The sequence below is a fragment of the Podarcis muralis genome, chromosome 13 (assembly GCF_964188315.1).
Source record: "Podarcis muralis chromosome 13, rPodMur119.hap1.1, whole genome shotgun sequence".
Lineage (NCBI taxonomy): Eukaryota > Metazoa > Chordata > Lepidosauria > Squamata > Lacertidae > Podarcis > Podarcis muralis.
In genome coordinates this window covers 18,087,073-18,106,208 of record NC_135667.1, presented here as the reverse complement: position 1 = coordinate 18,106,208, position 19,136 = coordinate 18,087,073, and the positions used below count along the sequence as shown (strand labels likewise).

General features: G+C 46.3%; 2 protein-coding genes across 2 annotated transcripts; one reads left to right on the top strand and one right to left on the bottom strand.

Moving 5' to 3' along the window:
- Positions 1–359: 359 nt before the first annotated feature.
- Positions 360–6,641, bottom strand: NDUFA3 (NADH:ubiquinone oxidoreductase subunit A3). Its single transcript, XM_028702034.2, has 4 exons — positions 6,540–6,641; positions 5,148–5,222; positions 1,382–1,459; positions 360–579 (listed from the first exon to the last, which is right to left on the bottom strand). The coding sequence occupies exons 1-4, from the start codon at positions 6,553–6,555 to the stop codon at positions 488–490; spliced, it is 261 nt and encodes an 86-aa protein (XP_028557867.1). The 5' UTR covers positions 6,556–6,641; the 3' UTR covers positions 360–487.
- Positions 6,642–9,785: 3,144 nt separating this feature from the next.
- LOC114582680 (T-cell-interacting, activating receptor on myeloid cells protein 1-like) lies at positions 9,786–18,380 on the top strand. The gene is made up of 5 exons (XM_028703895.2): positions 9,786–10,712; positions 10,954–11,238; positions 13,483–13,770; positions 15,930–16,190; positions 17,373–18,380. The coding sequence occupies exons 1-5, from the start codon at positions 10,628–10,630 to the stop codon at positions 17,510–17,512; spliced, it is 1,059 nt and encodes a 352-aa protein (XP_028559728.2). The 5' UTR covers positions 9,786–10,627; the 3' UTR covers positions 17,513–18,380.
- The last annotated feature ends 756 nt before the right edge of the window (positions 18,381–19,136 follow it).

The following is a 19,136-nucleotide window of genomic DNA, read 5'->3' as shown; positions in this document are numbered from 1 at the left end:
GATTAAATTCTGCCCACCCGTTAAGTTTATTTTCATGTTTCTTTGAGAGCTGCAGAATACTGCACACTTCCTTTCCTTCCACTTCCCCTTCCCAATTCCCTCCCCAACTGATCCATTTCAAGGGAGCTGCCAAACATAACAATTCGTATCAGGGCACATTGTGATTGTTTCCCTTAAAGACTCCTGGGCCAGGCAGTTTTGTAAAGGCGCCAGGAATTACTCTCAGGTGAACAGCAATACCCAGTGTCCCTTGAAAGAGGAAGCTGTGATACCTAAGTTTGGTTAAGTGTCCCAACCCCTTTAGCAATGCTTTGTTTGGGGGGAGGGGGGTAACAAAGAGAAAGGTTGAGGAAGCCTGCTTTTAAGTTAGCAAGTTTATTATATCCTGAAAATGTTACACATGTACACAAAAGAGCAGAGAACAGTGCAGGCCTGGGTTGCCCCTTCAGTGTTGGTTCTCTAGGCCTGTTCATCACAAGGGCCCGTCTCAGAAGTTCTTTAGCCATTCAAGACTTGGTCCTTCCTTGTCACAAGGGTGGGAGGGAATATCTGGCATATTGCCATCATCCCGAACTGGAACTGGAGAGAGGAAAAGAACAGAAATCAAGTGTGTCTATCTCCCAAATGCAGCTTGGATACAATCAAATACTTCTGTTAGGGAAGGACACAACAAGTATTTGAGTAAGAGACCCTGTACAGAACAAAATGGTGCCTCAACACAAAGTAGCCCACTGGCTTGTCACCTCGCCACTGCATCTCCACCCTCATTTTTGGAAAGTGTGTGCGGCCATCGTTGACATTTTTCTTCCTGACAAAAGCTGTGCTACAGGGAGAAATGCTAAGGGAGAACCATTTCCTCCTAGCATAGAGATGCAATGATGGGAAAACTATGCCCATTCTGGTTTTGCCAGCCAATCAGCTTGCTTTATAGGTGCAGACCATCTGCCCACAAATCAGTGTGTAGGGTGGTAATATGCAACGGTACACTGGTAACTATGGATTCATTTTCAAGAATGTGTTGGCCAACTTTCAGTTCTCCTGCAAGGAGGCCAATTGTAGTGAAAATTTGACTGTTTTGTTAAAAGGTGAACAATATGACAATTGAGCTATTTTGGGAGTTCTCCAGTACGTGCCTTCCAGACCTGGCAGTCAGTTATTTTATTTGGGTGCGTATGCTTTAATTTTTTATTTGTCAAGTATCCCAACAACGACATCACATATCACTTCTATTAGACCTTCAGTTGCCTTGCTCCAAAGAAGTAGCTCAGCCATAGATTCCTGTCTAACATCAGCTGCACTAAACATAGAGTCAAATATTTCATGCTGCTCCTCTCCTAAGGAACTGCCTTTAAAGGGATAGGTGTTGTGGAGGCGGTTATACCTGGATATGTATATGGTACAGCCTGGGTCATCATGGAACTGTATTTTGTTAAGGGACTGACCCACGGTGCCACCAAAGCTGAAATCGGAAAGGAAAAAAACAGGTGTGAGTCAGAAAGAAACTGAAAACATAAATTGCACACCAAGCCACTAACAACAAAAGAAATAAACTCAAGAGTACTGCTCTCTTTAGATCAGTATAGGGATGGGCAAGACTTTAGCCTTGAGGACCTGCTCTGTTTTTGAAAACTCAAGAGATCCGCCAATCAGAGTCCAGTGCAAAAGGCTTTGAAGTCAAGAATTCTGAGTCCAGGAATTGGTTTCTAGTTCCAGAAAGGAGCCCTTCCATAGAAGAGTTACCTCTGGTTACCTACTTTCTTGGCTTTCTACATTTCAACAGTATAACTTGGGCAGGAGGTTATCTCAAAGTTGTCATTTTTAAGCAACTGGGAGTAAGAAGTAGTTGCCAATCTACTTCAAATTACACAAAATATCCACCAACAAATCCTAATTGTATCTTCTGGCTACCCTTTGTCTATATTGGGAGGGGAACACCCATAATAGAGCATACTGATTTTAAATACAGAGATAAACACTGGCAATTCTCTAACTGGGAGAAAAGGGTATCTATAGATTATGTGACCTGCTGTCAATGGTTTATTATAAAAATAATAAACCATTGACAGACAAGCTATGCCAAATACTAGATGATAATTGTCCTAATTGGTTTCAACTATACCAAGTGTGCTCTTTTGCTCAACAACAACTCAAATCAGGCATTAATACTTGGCCACTAACACCGTCATGGGCAAACACCAACTCCAAAAGAATGCTATCTAGCATTTATAAGGCACTCCTATCAGAATGGACTGGTAATACACTAGGCTTGAAAAGAGTATGGGAAGTTGACTTAGGACAAGAGACACATGAGGAGAACGAATGCTCTCTGGGGCAAAGCTCCATTTAAAACTATGCCCACAAAAGTTCAGGCATCTACTTTTAAAGTAATACATAGATGACACTGGGTTCCAGTTAAATTAAAAAGAATCAACCCAACATCTCTCCAGACTGCTAGAGAGAGTCTGGGAAAAGGGGAGGAAGTTAGCATCTATGGTGGGAATGTTACTATGTGAAGGAATTTTTAGTTGCTGTTTTTGAAAAAATATTAAAAAATCACTAAGCAACAAATTTTAGCCCTTAGCTCTTAATCACATCATCCACAAAGGCCCTCATTTGCTACACCCTAGAACAGTGTTTCCCAACCTTTTTTGGGCAAAGGCACACTTGTTTGATGAAAAAAATCTCGAGGCACACCACCATTACAGCCCCGTGACGTCAGCGCGCAGCGTCACGCCGGGAGGGACGCACGAAAGTGTAACTTTCCATTTTTTCCCCTCCCCCTTGCCGGGGAACCTCCAAGCTTTGGGGGTGGGGGGGGAGGAGGCAGCAAAGCGAGGGACTGAGGGACTCCTCCAACGACAAGGGTTGGGGAAGAAGAGAAAGGGCTATTCCGCTCCAGTCACGGGAGGGGAATATGTACTGGCCCAACTGGTGTGCGGTCTTCGGAAAGCGGGGTGCGGGAAGGAAGCCTAGGCTCGGGGTCCACCGACCTCGGCGGAGAAAGGCAACAACCGGAGCTGATGACGAGCCGGCGCGTGCGTGCAGCGGCTGGCCTCGAGCTCGGGAAGCTGCGCGCGGCGATGTTGACGCGGGGCGCGCGAGAGCTTGGGGGCGGGGCGGGAGAGAGAGAGAAAGAGTTGGCAGCACCAGGCGCTGTTACTTATTGCGCTGCGGACGCTGCCAGCAACTGCGGTGGTTGTGCGGCGGCCGCCGCCACAGAACGTCCTCATCAGTCAGCTGAGCTGCCTGGCGGCGTAGGGAGCCAAGGGGCGGGGCTTCCTTTCTGAAGGAGCTGAGGGTGGGGGTCCTCCGGCGCCTTCGGCGAAACGGTGCCGGCCCAGAGCGCTTCTAGGAGGCTGCCTTTGTGCGCGACGTAAAGCCCTCTTTCCCTCCCTCCAGCCCCGTGTCACATGTGGAATAAATAAAAACTGTGGCTGCATTGTAGCTACATCCCGGCCTCGGATCCCCGCGGGATTTGCCTAATCCTTTGGAAGCCCCCTCCCCTCCCTGGCCCCCCATTGTTCTGTCGGGGGTCCCGCGCCCCCCTCTCGCCTGTCCCCCGGGCTTTGTTCTCGATTTGGAGAGGCGGCGAGGCTCAGCTCCGGCTCCGGGAGAGGGAGGCTGCCTTCCAGCCCGCCGTGCGCCCCGGGAGCCAGGACGGCGGGGACGGGAAGGAAGGCGCTTTGGGGGGCGCGGGGCGCCGTCCCGCCGCCGCCTCTCCCAGCAGCCCAGCAGGTAGGGGAGGGCGCGGAGGGGCGCCCGGTGCGGAGCTGGGAGCCTCCGCGAGGCCCCGGCTCGACGGGGCGGGATAAAAAGGCAGCGCCGGCTCGCAGCGCCTACCCGAGCGCCCTTTGCACTCCGACCGGCGGAAGCGGAGGCTACGCGGCTGCGGCCGCCCAGCCTGGCCGGGGATGGCGGGGCGCCAGGTACCGGCAGTCCTCGAGGGGAGGCGCCGGCGGCGTCCAGGGACCGCGGCCGCCCGGCCTGGGAGGCGGTGCGCCAGATGTTGCCGCTGCTGGAGAGCCTCCGAGCCCCGGGAGGCTGCGCGCGGCGGCGTCCAGGCGCGCTGGGGGATGCGGGAGCCGAGGGGGCGCCCGCGGGGGAAGGGAAGGGGAACCCCCTCCTCTGCAGCGGGGCCCGAGGGCCTTGATCCAGATGGGTCGTGGCGCTCCAGCGTCTCCTCCGGTGGAGAGTGGGCGACCTCCGGTTGGGGGGCAGCAGGGGTGCCAAATGGATTAAAATATTGGGGGGCGCCCAGGTAAGCCCCACTCCAGGATAGATGGATTTCTATCCTCCGGGGGTCCTCCGGCGCCTTCGGCGAAACGGCGCCGGCCCAGAGCGCTTCTAGGAGGCTGCCTTTGTGCGCGACGTAAAGCCCTCTTTCCCTCCCTCCAGCCCCGTGTCACATGTGGAAAAGGGGGCTGGATCCAGTGACGCAACTCGGAAAACTGTTAGGGAAGCCAGAGCAGGAAAGTGAGTGGGAGGCGGCGTCGCCGCTTTAACCCACGTTTCCTTTTTGAAAGAGAAACCAGTGTTTCCCAACCTTTTTTGGACTCGCTCGCGGCACACCAGGCAACATCTCGCGGCACACTAGTGTGCCGCGGAACACCGGTTGGGAAACACTGCCCTAGAAATTGTGTGTCATTGGAGGGCCACAGGTTCCCTGTCCCTAGCCTACACAAAGGATTTCTTCCAGTTTTCTGGAAGGTTGGTGGTACAGTATGGTACAGTATGCAGTCCCAAAAACATCCCCACTGCACTCTCTTTGATCTGGCTGCACCTTTCTGAAAGTCTGCTTGATATCTCCAATACCTGAAAGCAATCGCTATGAATTAGTCCACCCATGGTATAAATTTGGTATGTTTCTGAAAAAGTACAATTTGACAGTGATGCCACTGCAGTATGGGTTGTATGCTGCAAATTGTGTAAGGCCAGAAATTGGGGGCTAGGTCAATAACATACCAAGGATGTGGTCTGAAGACCCATAGTGCAGCACCCTTTCTAAAGCTAAGCAGGACTGGCCCTGGTCAGTGTCTGGATGCAACAAGCTCTGGGACCCCATACACAGCACCCACGAGCAAACTGCAAAAATGTATTAAGTAAGAAAGTGGATTCCTGGGCTGCAGGGAAAAGTAATGCAAACTCACCCATAAAACCAATGCCGAAAGAGAGAACGACAACTGGATCCTTTCCCCATGCATTTTTCAGAAATGGGATAATTTCTGTGGGATAAGGAAGTATGCACACTTATTAGAACTGTTTTGAATACTTGCTTCTCTGACAATGTTTGGAGGCCTAATAAGTTAGAACAGGAGGAAGCTATCAGAGTATTTGGGAGGATAGGAATTTTTCGCATCTAATATTTGCCTGCCCCTGCAGCTTACCAACATGGCAGGAACAGCATCTCCTTTTAAAAAACAGTGTCTTATTGCTAGTGGCAAAGTAGGGAGTTGGCTTGTGCAGGCAGATCTACAAAGGACAGATTTTGGGGCATCTTTTATTCATAATTTAAGAGGGTTGGGAACCAGGAGTTGCACGAGGCACTAATTGCTCAACTGGGAGACCGTGAGCAGATCTGTCATTCAGCGCCTCACTTTTCCATCTGAAAAATTGAAACAATAATTAAGACCTTAATTATAGAGGCTCTGTTCTAGGTACCCCAATTTTTCTAAGGTGGTGACCAGAGTTGGGGCCTTTTCTTTTCACTGCATCTTTGGAACAACCAGATACTTGCTTGGTGCCTACACGCCAGATGAACACTTTTATTTCCCCGGAGCTATTCTTGCTCCTGCTTCCAAGGTTTGCCCTTGGTTTTTCTGATCATTTATAATACTGCACACCGCTTTGACACATTATTAATGGGAAAGCCGAGACATATTTTTTTAAGTAAGTAAAAATAATGGATGCACAGTGGAACCTTACGAAAATCTATTCAGAAGTAAGTCCCACCAAGTTCAATGAGACTTAACCCCTGTTAAGTATGAAAGGGGTTGCCACCACACTTGGCTCACAACATAGCTGAGAGAACAGGTTTTGTAACGTGTCTTGTGCTCAGGACTGAGTGGGCACCCACAGGTCGCTTTTCCTTCACTAGGGGTTTAAAAGCAGAGGGAAGGTGGCTGCCTATCAGAAATGTTTCTGTAGCGGATTTTCAGTATCTGCAATGGGTTGAGCTAGATGCCTCTTGTGATCCCTTCCAACACTATGGTCGTGGTCCACTGAAAATACACAAAGTACTCGTGTACCACCTGGCAACCCTCCCCCGTGCACACAGTTTGCACGTGCCCTAAAGACTCCGCCACCTTCCTTCTCCACCGACCCACTTAAGAAGGTCATCCTCCTAACAATTTGAATGTCCTTGTTTATCTTTACAACCCGCCCAAAAACGGATCCCCACTTAACACTCATTGCCATAACCCTGGCTCCCTCTAGCAAAGGGGGGAAACCCCTCCACGAACCCCGCGCCACTCAAAAGACACGGACCCACCAGCCGAATAAGTAGGGAGAAAAAGAAAAAGAGACACAGTTGGGGCACTTACTGCTCAGCGCCGCCATCTTGAAAAGAAAGCTGAGGAGGCGCAATGCATTGTGGGAACTGTAGTTTTATAGTCTCTCTCTCTCTCTCTCTCTCTCTCTCTCTCTCTCTCTTGCCCTGCATTTCCAATGTGATTTTGCACCCTTTAATAATACTTATTATTGTTGTTGTTATTATTATCGCTACTTTGTTTCTTTCAAACTGTTATAACCTGTTTCTCTTCGACAAGACTGGACGTTTGCAATACAGGATAATGCACGCCGGCTTTTTGTCACATCGTTAATGGATTTCTTACATCTCCGGACGTTTTCATGCAGGTGTTTGCTTTGGGTTGTAATATGAATGGAGAACACGGGGGGTGGGGAGGAACCCTAGTAAGTTGCCCAGTGCATGCGTGCAATTTTACAATAGTTCAAACCCTCCCCCGCGTTTCTTTGCTGCAGTGCGTTCACACGTGCACATGAATAACGCCAGACGGCCAATCACGTCGTCCTGAAGGTGCTTTGCTAGGGAAAAGAAGGCATAGGGGATTTCTTTTCACTTGGTGCACGTTTGCCGTTTAGTGGCTGGCTGTGAATCCAGGTGGCTAGAAATGAATACACACACCCCAAAAATCCTGGGAACCGTGGTATGTTAGGGGTGCTGGGAAATGTAGCTTTGTGAGGGGTAAAGGACAGGCCCCCAGATTCTTTTGCAGGGGGTGGGAGATGTGCTTTAATGTATGGTGTGTCAGCTGCAGAGAAACCCTGCTGAATTAATAAACTTAAGTTAATCACATTCATTGGTTTCAATAGGCCTGTTCTTCTGTTGGCTTAGATACAACCCAATGGGCATTTGATTGATGGCAGGTGGGGGGGAGGCAAGTAGCGGAGTCAGATGCTATACAGTGGTACCTCAGGTTAAGTACTTAATTCGTTCCGGATGTCCATTCTTAACCTGAAACTGTTCTTAACCTGAGGTACCACTTTAGCTAATGGGGCCTCCTGCTGCTGCTGTGCCGCCGGAGCATGATTTCTGTTCTCATCCTGAAGCAAAGTTCTTAACCTGAGGTACTATTTCTGGGTCAGCGGAGTCTGTAACCTGAAGCGTATGTAACCCGAGGTACCACTATACTTTCTTTGAATGTCCTGAAAAATGTGAAGTTGCATGACATTATCATTGCTAATGTAGCGGGAATTATTTGATGACTTAAAAGAAAAAAGTTGCAATAGGACACTCTGCCCCAGAGCATGTGCAGAGTGTATTTCCCTGACCACTGCATAATCCCCTTTACAGCCCTGGGGACAGGTTGAGCTGTGGGTGTGGCATCCTTTTTAAAAATTAGCCTCTGAACTTCTCTGCAATTAACCATTCGGGGACAATTTCCTTCCAAATAGCGATATTTCCACCTCCTCTGTCAATGCCAAAGACACCGGCAGCCCTACTAACACACTGGCAGCTGCTTCCTTTTGAGTCACCTCAGGGACTTTCCGGGTCTAAGATAAGGAAGCTTTCGACCTTGTTTGACCGCAAAACTCCAGTTTTTTACATACTGTTACGTTCAGTTCCCCTTTGAAATGACCAGTCTGTTGGATAAAAATATTCTATTCTACAGGGGTATATTCTAGAGGCAAACAAAACAGGGTTGGGGGATCTTTTTCAGCCAGTAGGTCACATTCCCTTCAGAACAAACTTCTGTTCTGAGGGCCACATGCTAGTGGTGGATAGGGCCCGAGACCAAAGGCGGCGGGGAGCAACCATCTTAAAGGAAGCTAGTTTCTATACGCACACATGCCTCCCTTTCTATTACTCATCCATTATGAGATTTGCCAGTTCAGGCAAAACCACTTGGGAAGGGAGACAGATACTGAGAGAGTCTACATTTTGCATCTTGAGAGCTCTGCTGCTGTTTGCCAGATGTGTTGCACAGCTGGCTCAAGTAACCAAGAAGCCCTTCCTTATTATCACTTCATTTATTCCCAGGTTGAAGGCCTGGTCTGGCGCCCAGCCATTAGGCAAACTCCAAGTTTGATATGTGACGTGCTTCATAACATGTTTGATATTGTTACATGCTGCCATAGTCTCCACTGATGGCTGCATGGGGTTTGTGTTTCCTTCAGAAAATTGGGCACAAGGGAGGCTATAGTGTTTTATTATTATATATGGATTACACACACACACACACACACAACCTGAAACTGTCGCTGGAGGGGCTCACAGCTACAAAACGGCAACAAAATATTGGCAGAGGTTGGGAACGGATCCCAAATTCTGGGGTTTGTAGTTAATGAAGCTACCCCTGGTTTGAATATCAATTACTCAGTTGTGGGGGCGCTACAAACTGGGGGGTTTGAAATGACTATAAAACATTGACACAGGTTTGGAGTGAATTGGACAATGTTGGATTTCTGGCTGTTAACTACAAACCCCCATTTGATGTTTGTTGAGCAAAACAAAATACAGTGGTACCTCGGGTTACATATGCTTCAGGTTACAGACTCCGCTAACCAAGAAATAGTACCTCAGGTTAAGAACTTTGCTTCAGGATGAGAACAGTAATTGTGCGGCAGCGGCACGGCAGCAGCGGGAGGCCCCATTAGTTAAAGTGGTGCTTCAGGTTAAGAACAGTTTCAAGTTAAGAATGGACCTCCGGAACGAATTAAGTTCTTAACCCAAGGTACCACTGTACATGGATCGTTCTACAAAACTCTACAAAATTATTACAAAACCCTACAAAAGTTTGGAGAGGATCCCAAATTTTGGGGTTAATGGTTAATGATGCTCTCTCTCTGCCTCCTGGTTACATTAATTCCCCCCTGCTTTATCTACAGAGGGAGGACTCCATTTATTTGCATTCTAACACCCAAGTTTGCCTGACTTCATTAACACTTGTCAAATTAACTAGGATTACACTGTCCAATACACAACCCAGCAAGTGTGCCTACTTAACTAGCTTTTATGTGTGCTAATAACACAAGCTTATCGGTGGGTCCATCACACCTCTTACTACCCCAATGCACACTTGGGTCTAGCTCCATGGTTCCCAACATGGGGCACATGCCTCACAGGGGGGCAATTTGATTTGGGGGGGGGGAATTCGAGAATGAGTTATTAACAGTTAATGGCCTTTTAGGCTTCCTCCATGTGAATAGGAGTTTACTTTTTGAATAATAAGAATTACAGTATATGTCACGGCGGGGGGGGGGGGGGGGCTGCAGGATTTTAGAGATGCTTAGGTGGGGCATAGCCAAAAAAAGGTTGGGAACCACTGTTCTAGCTATTTCCCAGTTCTAACATACCAGTTCCAATTAAATTCTAACATTTATTAAATACAAGCATTTAGCACCCACAGATCTATAATGAAATATGAAAGTCGGTGTGTGTACATAGGTAGGCATGGGTTTATTTTTAGATAGCAGTCCATACTGCATTGTGTGAACAAAAGTTGGCAATAGTGTGCACAAAGGCAGAACAAGATACCGGTATTTGTTGAAAGCAGACTGCTGCCAAGATGTTGCCTTCAGGGATGTGCAGCCGTGCTGTTGTTGAAACAACAGACAAAGGAACAAAAGGCTGAGTGTGTACGATGTGTGGCAAAATTATTGCAGACGCATATGGCATGAAGTTTTCCTTATAAAGCTACCTTGAAGCAGAAGCAAGTTGGGGAGGAGGATACTGCAGCTACAGAAAGGAGCCAGTGTACTTTTACTGAATCTCTGGCTTCCAATTTTTTGCTGCCTCTAGGCCACACAAACCACACACTTAAAGCACTTCAAACAGTCATGGCTTCCCCCAAATAATTCTAGGTGCTAAAGTTTGTTAAGGGTGCTGACAGTAGTCCGGAGGCCCCTATTCCCCGCAGACAACTACCATTTCCAGAGTACCCTGTGAAGAGGAATTGACTGTTAAACCACTCTGAGAATTATACCCCTGTCTTTAGAGCAACTGAAAACATCAAACAAGAAGCCATTTATTGCTGCCTTTGTCAGAAAGGGAACTGTCCTTTTCCTTCTCTCTCTCTCTCTCTCTCTCTCTCTCTCTCTCTCTCCCCCAACCCAACATTATGACTGATGATGGATCATCATTTCCTGGGCATCATATTTATATACTGGGATGTCCAGACACTCAGATTCTTATTTGAGGACTCTGCATGTTTTAAGGATGCCTGTTACTCTCCCCTTCTTACTGCTTACGATCTGTGAGTATAGTTTAGCTCAATGGGGCGGGAAGTTTCTATTCAGCTGGTCAAATCAGAGGGGCATTGAACTCTGGGACTGCAGGGTGGGTAGTTAGACGAGAGCGAGGATTTGAGTTGCATAGACACCATGCATTTAAAGCGCATTCAAAGCCCACATGCCTCAAAGAATCCTGGGAACTGTAGACATGGGATCTTGAATCAGCATTCCTGGGTTTTGGCAATCGGCCCTTCTCTCTTTCAGCCCTGCCGAAGCCCTCCATCTTCTGGCTCCAGGCTCCGGATGCAGATGAGAAGCACCACCTCCGATGTACGGTTCAAGGGGCATATTTCGGCAGCTGGTTCTACCTGTACCAGGGAGGGAGCCCGGAGGCCGTGGCTGAAAAGAAAGCCTTGCCCACCCAATCTGAAGTGACCTTTGAGGTGCACAACTTTGGGCCCAGGGACCAATTCCGCTGCAGCTATGAGATCTGGGAGGCAGGGAAGCCCATTCGCTCCCCGCTCAGCAGCCTTGCAAACATCACAGAGGGTAAGTGTTGGGCCGTACAACTCAGTGACCATACTGGGAAGGTCATGCGCAATAATAGGCCCAAAGTGGTGCATGCAAGGAGGGTTGGTGTGAGAACCAATGGGACTGTGACTGGTCTAGGAATAGGTAGGACTTTATGGTAGTGAAGGACTTAGGGCAATGATGCTGGCCTTTAGCAAGGATGAGGAACCTGTGGCTCTCCCAACATTGTTGGATTCCATCAGTCAGGATCTTGAGCTTGATGGAGATGACACCCTATGAGGAAGGCTGATGAGAAGGGGTTGATTTTTTTTGAATACTTGTTATGATTATTTAGGCTTGCCATATGTCAGGAAAATTATTGACATGTCCTGGTTTTCGGGTGTAAAAATGGCATCAGGGGGATTTTGCCGAATCTGCAATGACAGGGGAAACCTGTGTGTATGGCAACGCGAAGGAAAAAGCAACAGAAACAGCTCCAAAAGCTTAAAATCACTATTTTGGGGGGGAGGTTTCCCTAAAAAAGCTCAACAACAAGGGTTTGTTCCCAAAAAGCTGAACAATTTTGGGTCTTCCTTTAAAAAAGGTCAACTTACTTTGTGAGTGTCAGGAATATAGCAACCCTAGGATTGCTTATACTATACCCTATACTTACACGATCAAGCTGCTATGAAATGTGTGCACTTTTAACTTTTAGCATTTACAAATCATTTGTACACTTTACAGTATAGATCTATTTATTACTATGTATTTTATAACATATGTTCAAGCTTCTGGTCACTATGGAAACATAAACATTTAAGACTCTATGAAATTTTCACATATTTTGCTAGTTTTTGTACCATTTGGTATGGTTCTGCCATGCAGCAGCTGCTGGTTATATTATTGTTGACATGCAATTGCACTGGAATGTGCATTATATTTGTAATTGATTGATACCTTTAATGATTGATAGTTCATTTTATGATGGCTTTAAAATGTTGCAATGTTCATATAATCACACAGAGTTATTTGCTGGATTGTCATACTATATTTTGAAGTGATTTAGTATTTGAGCTATTCTAAACATATACTGTACTGATTTGCATTTTTGTTGTTCTGCTGCAAGCTGCTTTGAGCACATTTATAATATACGGTAAATGTAAATAATAAACAGAGAAGCACACAAAGGCAGTATGTTTGAACCCCTTCTCTTTCCAAAGGTTTGTCGCTACTGTTTTTACTGTTGTAATTTTGCAAACACACTATATACCTTTAAAGCACATTTGAAGCATGTTCTTAACCTACAAGAATTCTGGGCACCTTAGTTTACTGCTTACAGAGTTACAATTCCCAGCACCCTTAACAAACTACAGTGCCCAGACTTCTCTGAGGGTGTGTGTGTTTCAAACATGCTTTAAAGGTATAGTGTGTATAGTGGTACCTTGGTTCTCAAACTTAATCTGTTCTGGAAGTCTGTTCCAAAACCAAAGTGTTCCAAAACCAAGGCGCACTTTCCCATAGAAAGTAATGCAAAACGGATTGATCCGTTTCAGACTTTTAAAAACAACCCCTAAAACAGCAATTTAACATGAATTTTACTATCTGGGAAGACGATTGATCCATAAAATGGAAGCAATAATCAATATACTGCACTATAAAATAAATATGACAGTATTGTAGATGATAAAAATTAAAATTATTTCCCCCCCTTACCTGCACTGATGATAGTCATTGTTTGGATCCCCGGGGAGCTTTTATCCATTTCCACAGTCATGCAATCAATCAATCAATCAATCAATCAATCAATCAGTAGCTGAACTGGGTTCCACACAGTCACAAAAACAAATTAACCTAAAAAGCCTCAAAAACAAAAACGCAAAATAAACAGCAAAAACAAAAGCACCAAATTCAATCCATTCTGGAAGTCTGTTTGACGTCTGAAATGCTCAAAAACCAAAGTGAAGCTTCTGATTGGTGCAGGCACCCCGGAAACAATAGTCGACAACTGCATCGGACGTTCGGCTTCCAAAAAACATTTGATAACCGGAACACTTACTTCCGGGGTTTTGGCGTTTGGGAACCAAGGTACCACTGTATGCCGCTTGTGTATTTTGATATGAATTGGTTTTTGCTGTTTCATGCGGAATGTTTTAAAAATGATATTGATGTTTTTTCCGGCCACCTTGTATTACTATGCAAAAAGAAGCAACCTATTATTATTTTTATTAACAGCAGAGAATAAGGTCTGAGGCCCAGTAAACAGCTTTTCTCTCCCACTCACAGACCATTACCCCAAGCCATCCATCTCTGCGAGTCCCAGTACTGAGGTCCTTGCAGGGCAGGACTGGACTGTCTGTTGTCAGGCTCCATTGCTAGGGGTCAACTTTGTCCTCTACCAGGCCAGGGACTTTCGGATAGAGGTCACTCCTCGAGGGGACTCTGACACTGCTGAATTCTCCTTGAAGAATGTCACCATGGCCGATGCAGGCCGATACACCTGTTATTACCACAGCACCATAGAGCCCATCATCTGGTCAAACGCCAGTGACCCAGTGCAGCTGAAAGTTATCGGTGAGGAAACCTTTTGCTATCTTGGGGGCAGAATTTCCAACTTTCTTTTTCTGTGCCTTCAGCAGACATATGGTAAGCAGAAATTAAATTGGCTGGGTTTTTCTTTCTTTTTCTGGCATGGGAAAAACCAGAACGCATTGAACTTCTGCTTGTTGTGGAGCTGCTAAAGGATCCCTGCCAGAAAAAAAGAGGGGACCTTGTTAGGTGGAGGAGTGGTTTTAAGGATGGCACTTGCTGGTTTGGGAGACAGCAGAGGTTGAGAGGAAGGGAACTGAACTGATGCAAGGGGAAGCTGTTGTAGATATGGGCCATCATCCTTTCTGGATTGAGATTTAAGCAGTATATTCAGTCAGAAAGCCAGTGTGATGTGTTGGATAGAGTGGCAGATTGGGAACAAGAATGCCTGGATTGAAATCCCCACTCAGCCATGATGCTCACTGATAATAAGGCCACCCACTTTGTCACAGTCTAATTTACCTCACGAGGGCGCCATGGGAATAAAAGGGAGTACAATGTGCATCAGCCTGAACTCCTTGGAGGAAGGGCAACATTGGGCTAGCTAGACACCTCTCTTCAGGCATTATAACTGAGAGTTAAGTAAATTAATACATGAGTGTGATGTACCAGGGATAAGCACGATGATTCCACCTCCACCCCCCATTACTGTCCCTGCTGCCCTCCAACTAATGGAGAGTGCACTTCTGAAGCAGAAAGCCACCCCCTCCCATAGAGGTTCCCCATGTGCTTTAGGACATGACAGAAAGTTCCTCCCCACCTTATATAATAATAATAATAATTTATTATTTACACCCTGCCCATCTGGCTGGGTTTCCCCAGCCACTCTGGGTGGCTCCCAACAGAATATTAAAAACGCGATAAACCATCAAACCTTAAAAACCTTCCTAAACAGGGCTGTCTTCAGGTGTCTTCTAAAAGTCAAATAGTTGTTTATTTCCTTGACATCTGATGGGAGGGCATTCCACAGGGCAGGTGCCACTACCAAGAAGGCCCTCCACCTGGTTCCCTGCAACTTCACTTCTCGCAGTGAGGGAACCGCTAGAAGGCCCTCGAAGCTGGACCTCAGTGTCCGGGCTGAACGATGGGGTGGAGATGCTCCTTCAGGTATACTGGGCCAAGGCCGTTTAGGGCTTTAGGGCATCTAGTGCATCTTCTACAAGTTGGAGAGTGACAAGAAATGCAGCCTGGGAGTTGAGCTAGCTTCAGTCGTCCTCAGTGCTCCCCCAGCTTGCATACTTAACTCCTAATTATAATGCCAGCAGAGGACTTCTCATCTTTCTATCTGCAAATATTTTCCCAATTTCCCACAATCAAGGCACAGGAAGAGTTTCAGCGTTAAGACTCATGGACTTGTTACTTTTTACATAGTTTGGAAATAGAAAACTCCAGAGAATTCCAGTAATCAAGAAAATAGGTCTTGCAAAAGCATTTCTTGACAAAAGCTACAGTCACCTCATTTGTCCACTGACATTCCAGGACTCCCAAGCCCGAAAAGCAGATGACAGCTAAAAATAAATTATGAGTTGTATTCAGCTAACTTTTACTCAGGATAGGCAACTGAAAGCAATGGAACTTAGGCATGGTCATTAATTTTAATGGGCCTTTGTTGAGTAAAAGGCAGTTGAATGTAGCCCTATAACCCAAAGTGAAACATTAATAACTGTACTCAGATTTTACTAAAATGTCTGAACTATCCTGATCCTACAATGGAGATTTTGTGCATTTACACTTTTTGTATCATTTAGTGTTGAGCTCCCAATTTTGCACAAAGTGCCAAAGGTTGCGGGGGAGGGAAGGATAGGTTAGGGAAAGACTGGACTGGTCACATTTTAATCATGCCCACTTTTTTCTTTAAAGAATTGCAATTTATTTTGCTTACGCATTCCTTGCCCTTCCATTTATCTGTTGCATCCTGGAGCATTCTGAGAGTCCTACTTGATTCTCAGCCATCAACCTTGAATTATGCGAAATTCCCATAATGTTTGCAGTGGCTGTAAAGTACTAATCTTCTACTTAGAATATGTATGTATGGCTACAAGGATTACAAATGTGTTTTTAAAAAAGAAAAAGAAAGAAAGCCAGTTCAACACTGAGCATCCCTTAAGCTATATCTCTTTGCTTTCACACTTCTCCTCTTCCAGATGCAACTGTGGTCCCCAATTACCTGGAGGTGTTGGTGGACTCTGCGGGAAGATATCGAGTGAATTGCTCAGTCCCTTCTGCTGCTGAGGGCTGGTTTTATCTTTACCAAGGTGGGCAGCTCTTTGCTGAAACCAGAGCTTGGCAAGATGGGGCGATTGCAAGCTTCAACCTCACAGAAGAGGCCATTAACATCACCATAGGAGAGCTGAGCTGCCAATATAAGGAATATCAGCTCAATGACACTGAAGCGTGGACAGAAGGTGAGTCCAGGGGGGATGGGAGAAGTGTACTCTAGCAGAGAGCTAGCCTGTGTACCTTTGAAGCACATTCCACACACATTCTGCCCCCAAAGAATTCTGGGCACTGTAGTTTGCTGGGAATTGTAACCCTGCAAGGAACAAACTACAGGGCCCAGAATTCTTTGAGGGAAATAAAAGTGGTTTGAATGTGTATAGCGCACAGCCTTAGGTGATGATGATAATTGTACCATTCATGGTGCTTTACAGAGTAAAAGAGGGTAAGTCCCTGGTCCCAAGGAGCTTCCAATCTAAAAATGGATTTGAATATGGAAGTATGGAAGATATTGTGAGGTTGAGTGGATGCCCACAAAATGAATGACTGGCTGGAGAATCAAACACAACCATATTCCCACAGAAAATAACTTGGATGGGTGTGGGGTGGGTGGGACGGAGAACACATACTTCTGTTTCTGCAATCCTATGTAGCAGCAAAACAAGGTTTACCACTCTGTCCTTTGGTGCTACCCACAGCTGGTCATTGGTATGCAAGTTGATTGATAGGTCATGCTGCATGTCTCCTTTAACGTTGCTATTTTCCCTACATGGAAAATTCTGTAGGAAAAAGCAACATACAGCTGTATGCAAATTTTCATCTGTGGCAATCACACGGGCATGTGTGTGGTTGAAAGGCTTACAGGGGACGCACAGTAAGAAGCCGCCATTAGTTGCTGCTTTTCCATAAAGGAACACAGCACTGGAATAATTTCATGTGATGTTTCACATCTAGACGTCACGCCACTTCTCTTCCCCCGCCCCCCTGCACTCGACAAGTGCTTTCCACGTATGTAAAGGATTGCTGTGCGATGGTTCTGGTGGTGTCATTGTCGCCACTGGAATGTTGCCCTTTTCAGATTATATTAGCACAGATGATTCAGGCTGCGGTGATAAGCACACTTAGCTGGGAGAAGCCCCTTTGAACAGGATGGCACTGCCAGTTAATGGCTGCCAAGGAAACCAAGCACAGGCAAGTGGATTCAAGGCGGCTCCCGTAGTGCTAATGCCCCATTCATTTGCCGCCTGCTCAGGGGCAAATCCATCTTCATGGGGACAGTTCTCAGGCTGCGTAGTGATTGATGAAAGAAGAAAGCCTGCTGTATACCGAAAACTATTTTTACATTGATATGCATTTTCTAATTTCTCCAGACTCACATTCCCAGGCCATGGATTTCACCGCAGCCAACTCACTGCGACTTGGGATCGGGGCCTGCGTCCTCTTATTAGCCCTGTTCTTCATAGCTGAAGCATGGTGGAGCGAGAAGCATCAGGAGAGCTGGGCCAAATGAAGGGATCCTGGATCAGCAGGATCCCGCTAAGCTGACCGAGTCTGGTTTGAAACCGCAGGTTCCAGTGGCTGCTTTGGATGGGAAGGAACATAATGATGGATTGGGAACCACACACAGAGATTGTCAGACAGCAGTCCTCAACCAATTTACCTCACAGTCACCACATCATGGCTCCTCTGAAACAGGAGCTTTGGCCTACAGGAATAAGGAACATGCAGGCCACCAGATGTTGTTGGACTCCATCTCCCATTGGCCCCAACCAGTATGGCCATTGGTCAGGGATGATGGGAGCCGTAGCCTGGCAACATCTGGAAGGCCACAAGTCCCCTACCCCTTGCTGAACCTGAGGCCGAACTCGGAACCAGTTTTGACCAGCATAATTCAGTCCTAGATCATGTCCAGTAATTATCAAGAAGAATTTGCTCGTGGGCAGGCACAGAATGCCTTTGCCTCACCAGTGAGTAACCACAATCTCGGCCTTCACACAACTGATTTCCAGAGTGACATAGACACTAGCACCTCAGGCCAGTGAGAGGAGCGGAAATTCTTATTTGTTTAAGTGTTTTCATCATGAAAGTATTGCTTTCATGCATGATCCTGTAGTTATATACAGCTTCTGTTCTTTTGCATTTTTTTGCTGTAACTCTAGATGCTTTATTCATTTTCAATGTTGTTCAACTCCTGTTTTATAATGTTATGCCATCCAGTGCTCCAGAATAGACAAAGGGCAGGATATAACAATAAATGATTGAATGAATATTAACTGATGGGAGGGACAGAATGAAATGTGTGTTCTTTGTTGTTCAGAACTGGTCCTTTGTCTCCTTTTGGAATGCTAGATAAACCACATACCACTATGTTGGCACAATATGAATTATGTGATCATTTTTTATCATGTTGTTAATAAGAACCATTTAGAAAAAAGGGAGCAACTCCAGAAGAGGAGAGTTCTCTGCCTGAAGGTGGGGGGGGGGGGCAGAACAAGAGAAGGGGCAGCTGCAGCATATTAAAAATGACTGCCTTCTCAGGTAAAATTCTGTTAGCCAGGTTTGCCTTTAATGTTTGAGGGGGCTGGTATAAATTGCTAGTTAGGGCACACTGGTGGATAGGAATACTGTAATGATTGGTTGAAATCACGACTGTGCAAGTGAGAGGAAGGAAAAATGCCTGTTCTGTCCTTTTAGATGCAAAATAATGGTGTGTCATGCCAACTTAGACAATTGCCTGTTGGGCATTTGAGGGAGGAGGATGGAGGATAAGAACTAAGAAATACATGCCTTAACAGCCAGCCTTGCTGTGAAGTAGCCTGCTTTGGCACCATTGCGTGGGGAAGGGCACGACTGGTATCAAGGGTTTGTCATGGTAGGGCCGCTGCTGAGGGACCACGCTCCTGCAGGGAACCCACTGACAAAGCCTCATGGAGTGGCTGTATTGTGCAGGTAGACTTAACTGAGTACGGGGCAGGGAGGGTCACCTGGAGGTGACCCGTAGTGGTATAAGGTGAAGGCAGGAATTAATATCTGAATTGTTCAGTGGGGTATTTTAAAAATAAATAAATGTAAGTGTTGGGCTTGGAGGCAGGGGCACTATTTGGACTCTGCTTCAGGCGGGATATTGAGCTGAA

Excerpts from the sequence above, each read along its gene's own strand:
- NDUFA3 (XM_028702034.2), bottom strand. Across the intron at positions 1,460-5,147 it reads TTTCGGCATTGGTTTTATGG|CTTTGGTGGCACCGTGGGTC; the intron begins GTGAGTTTGCAT and ends TTCCGATTTCAG. Across the intron at positions 580-1,381 it reads TGTACCATATACATATCCAG|TTCCAGTTCGGGATGATGGC; the intron begins GTATAACCGCCT and ends TCCTCTCTCCAG.
- LOC114582680 (XM_028703895.2), top strand. The coding sequence starts at position 10,628 with ATGTCCAGACACTCAGATTCTTATTTGAGGACTCTGCATGTTTTAAGG. Across the intron at positions 11,239-13,482 it reads CCTTGCAAACATCACAGAGG|ACCATTACCCCAAGCCATCC; the intron begins GTAAGTGTTGGG and ends TCCCACTCACAG. Across the intron at positions 13,771-15,929 it reads AGTGCAGCTGAAAGTTATCG|ATGCAACTGTGGTCCCCAAT; the intron begins GTGAGGAAACCT and ends CTCCTCTTCCAG.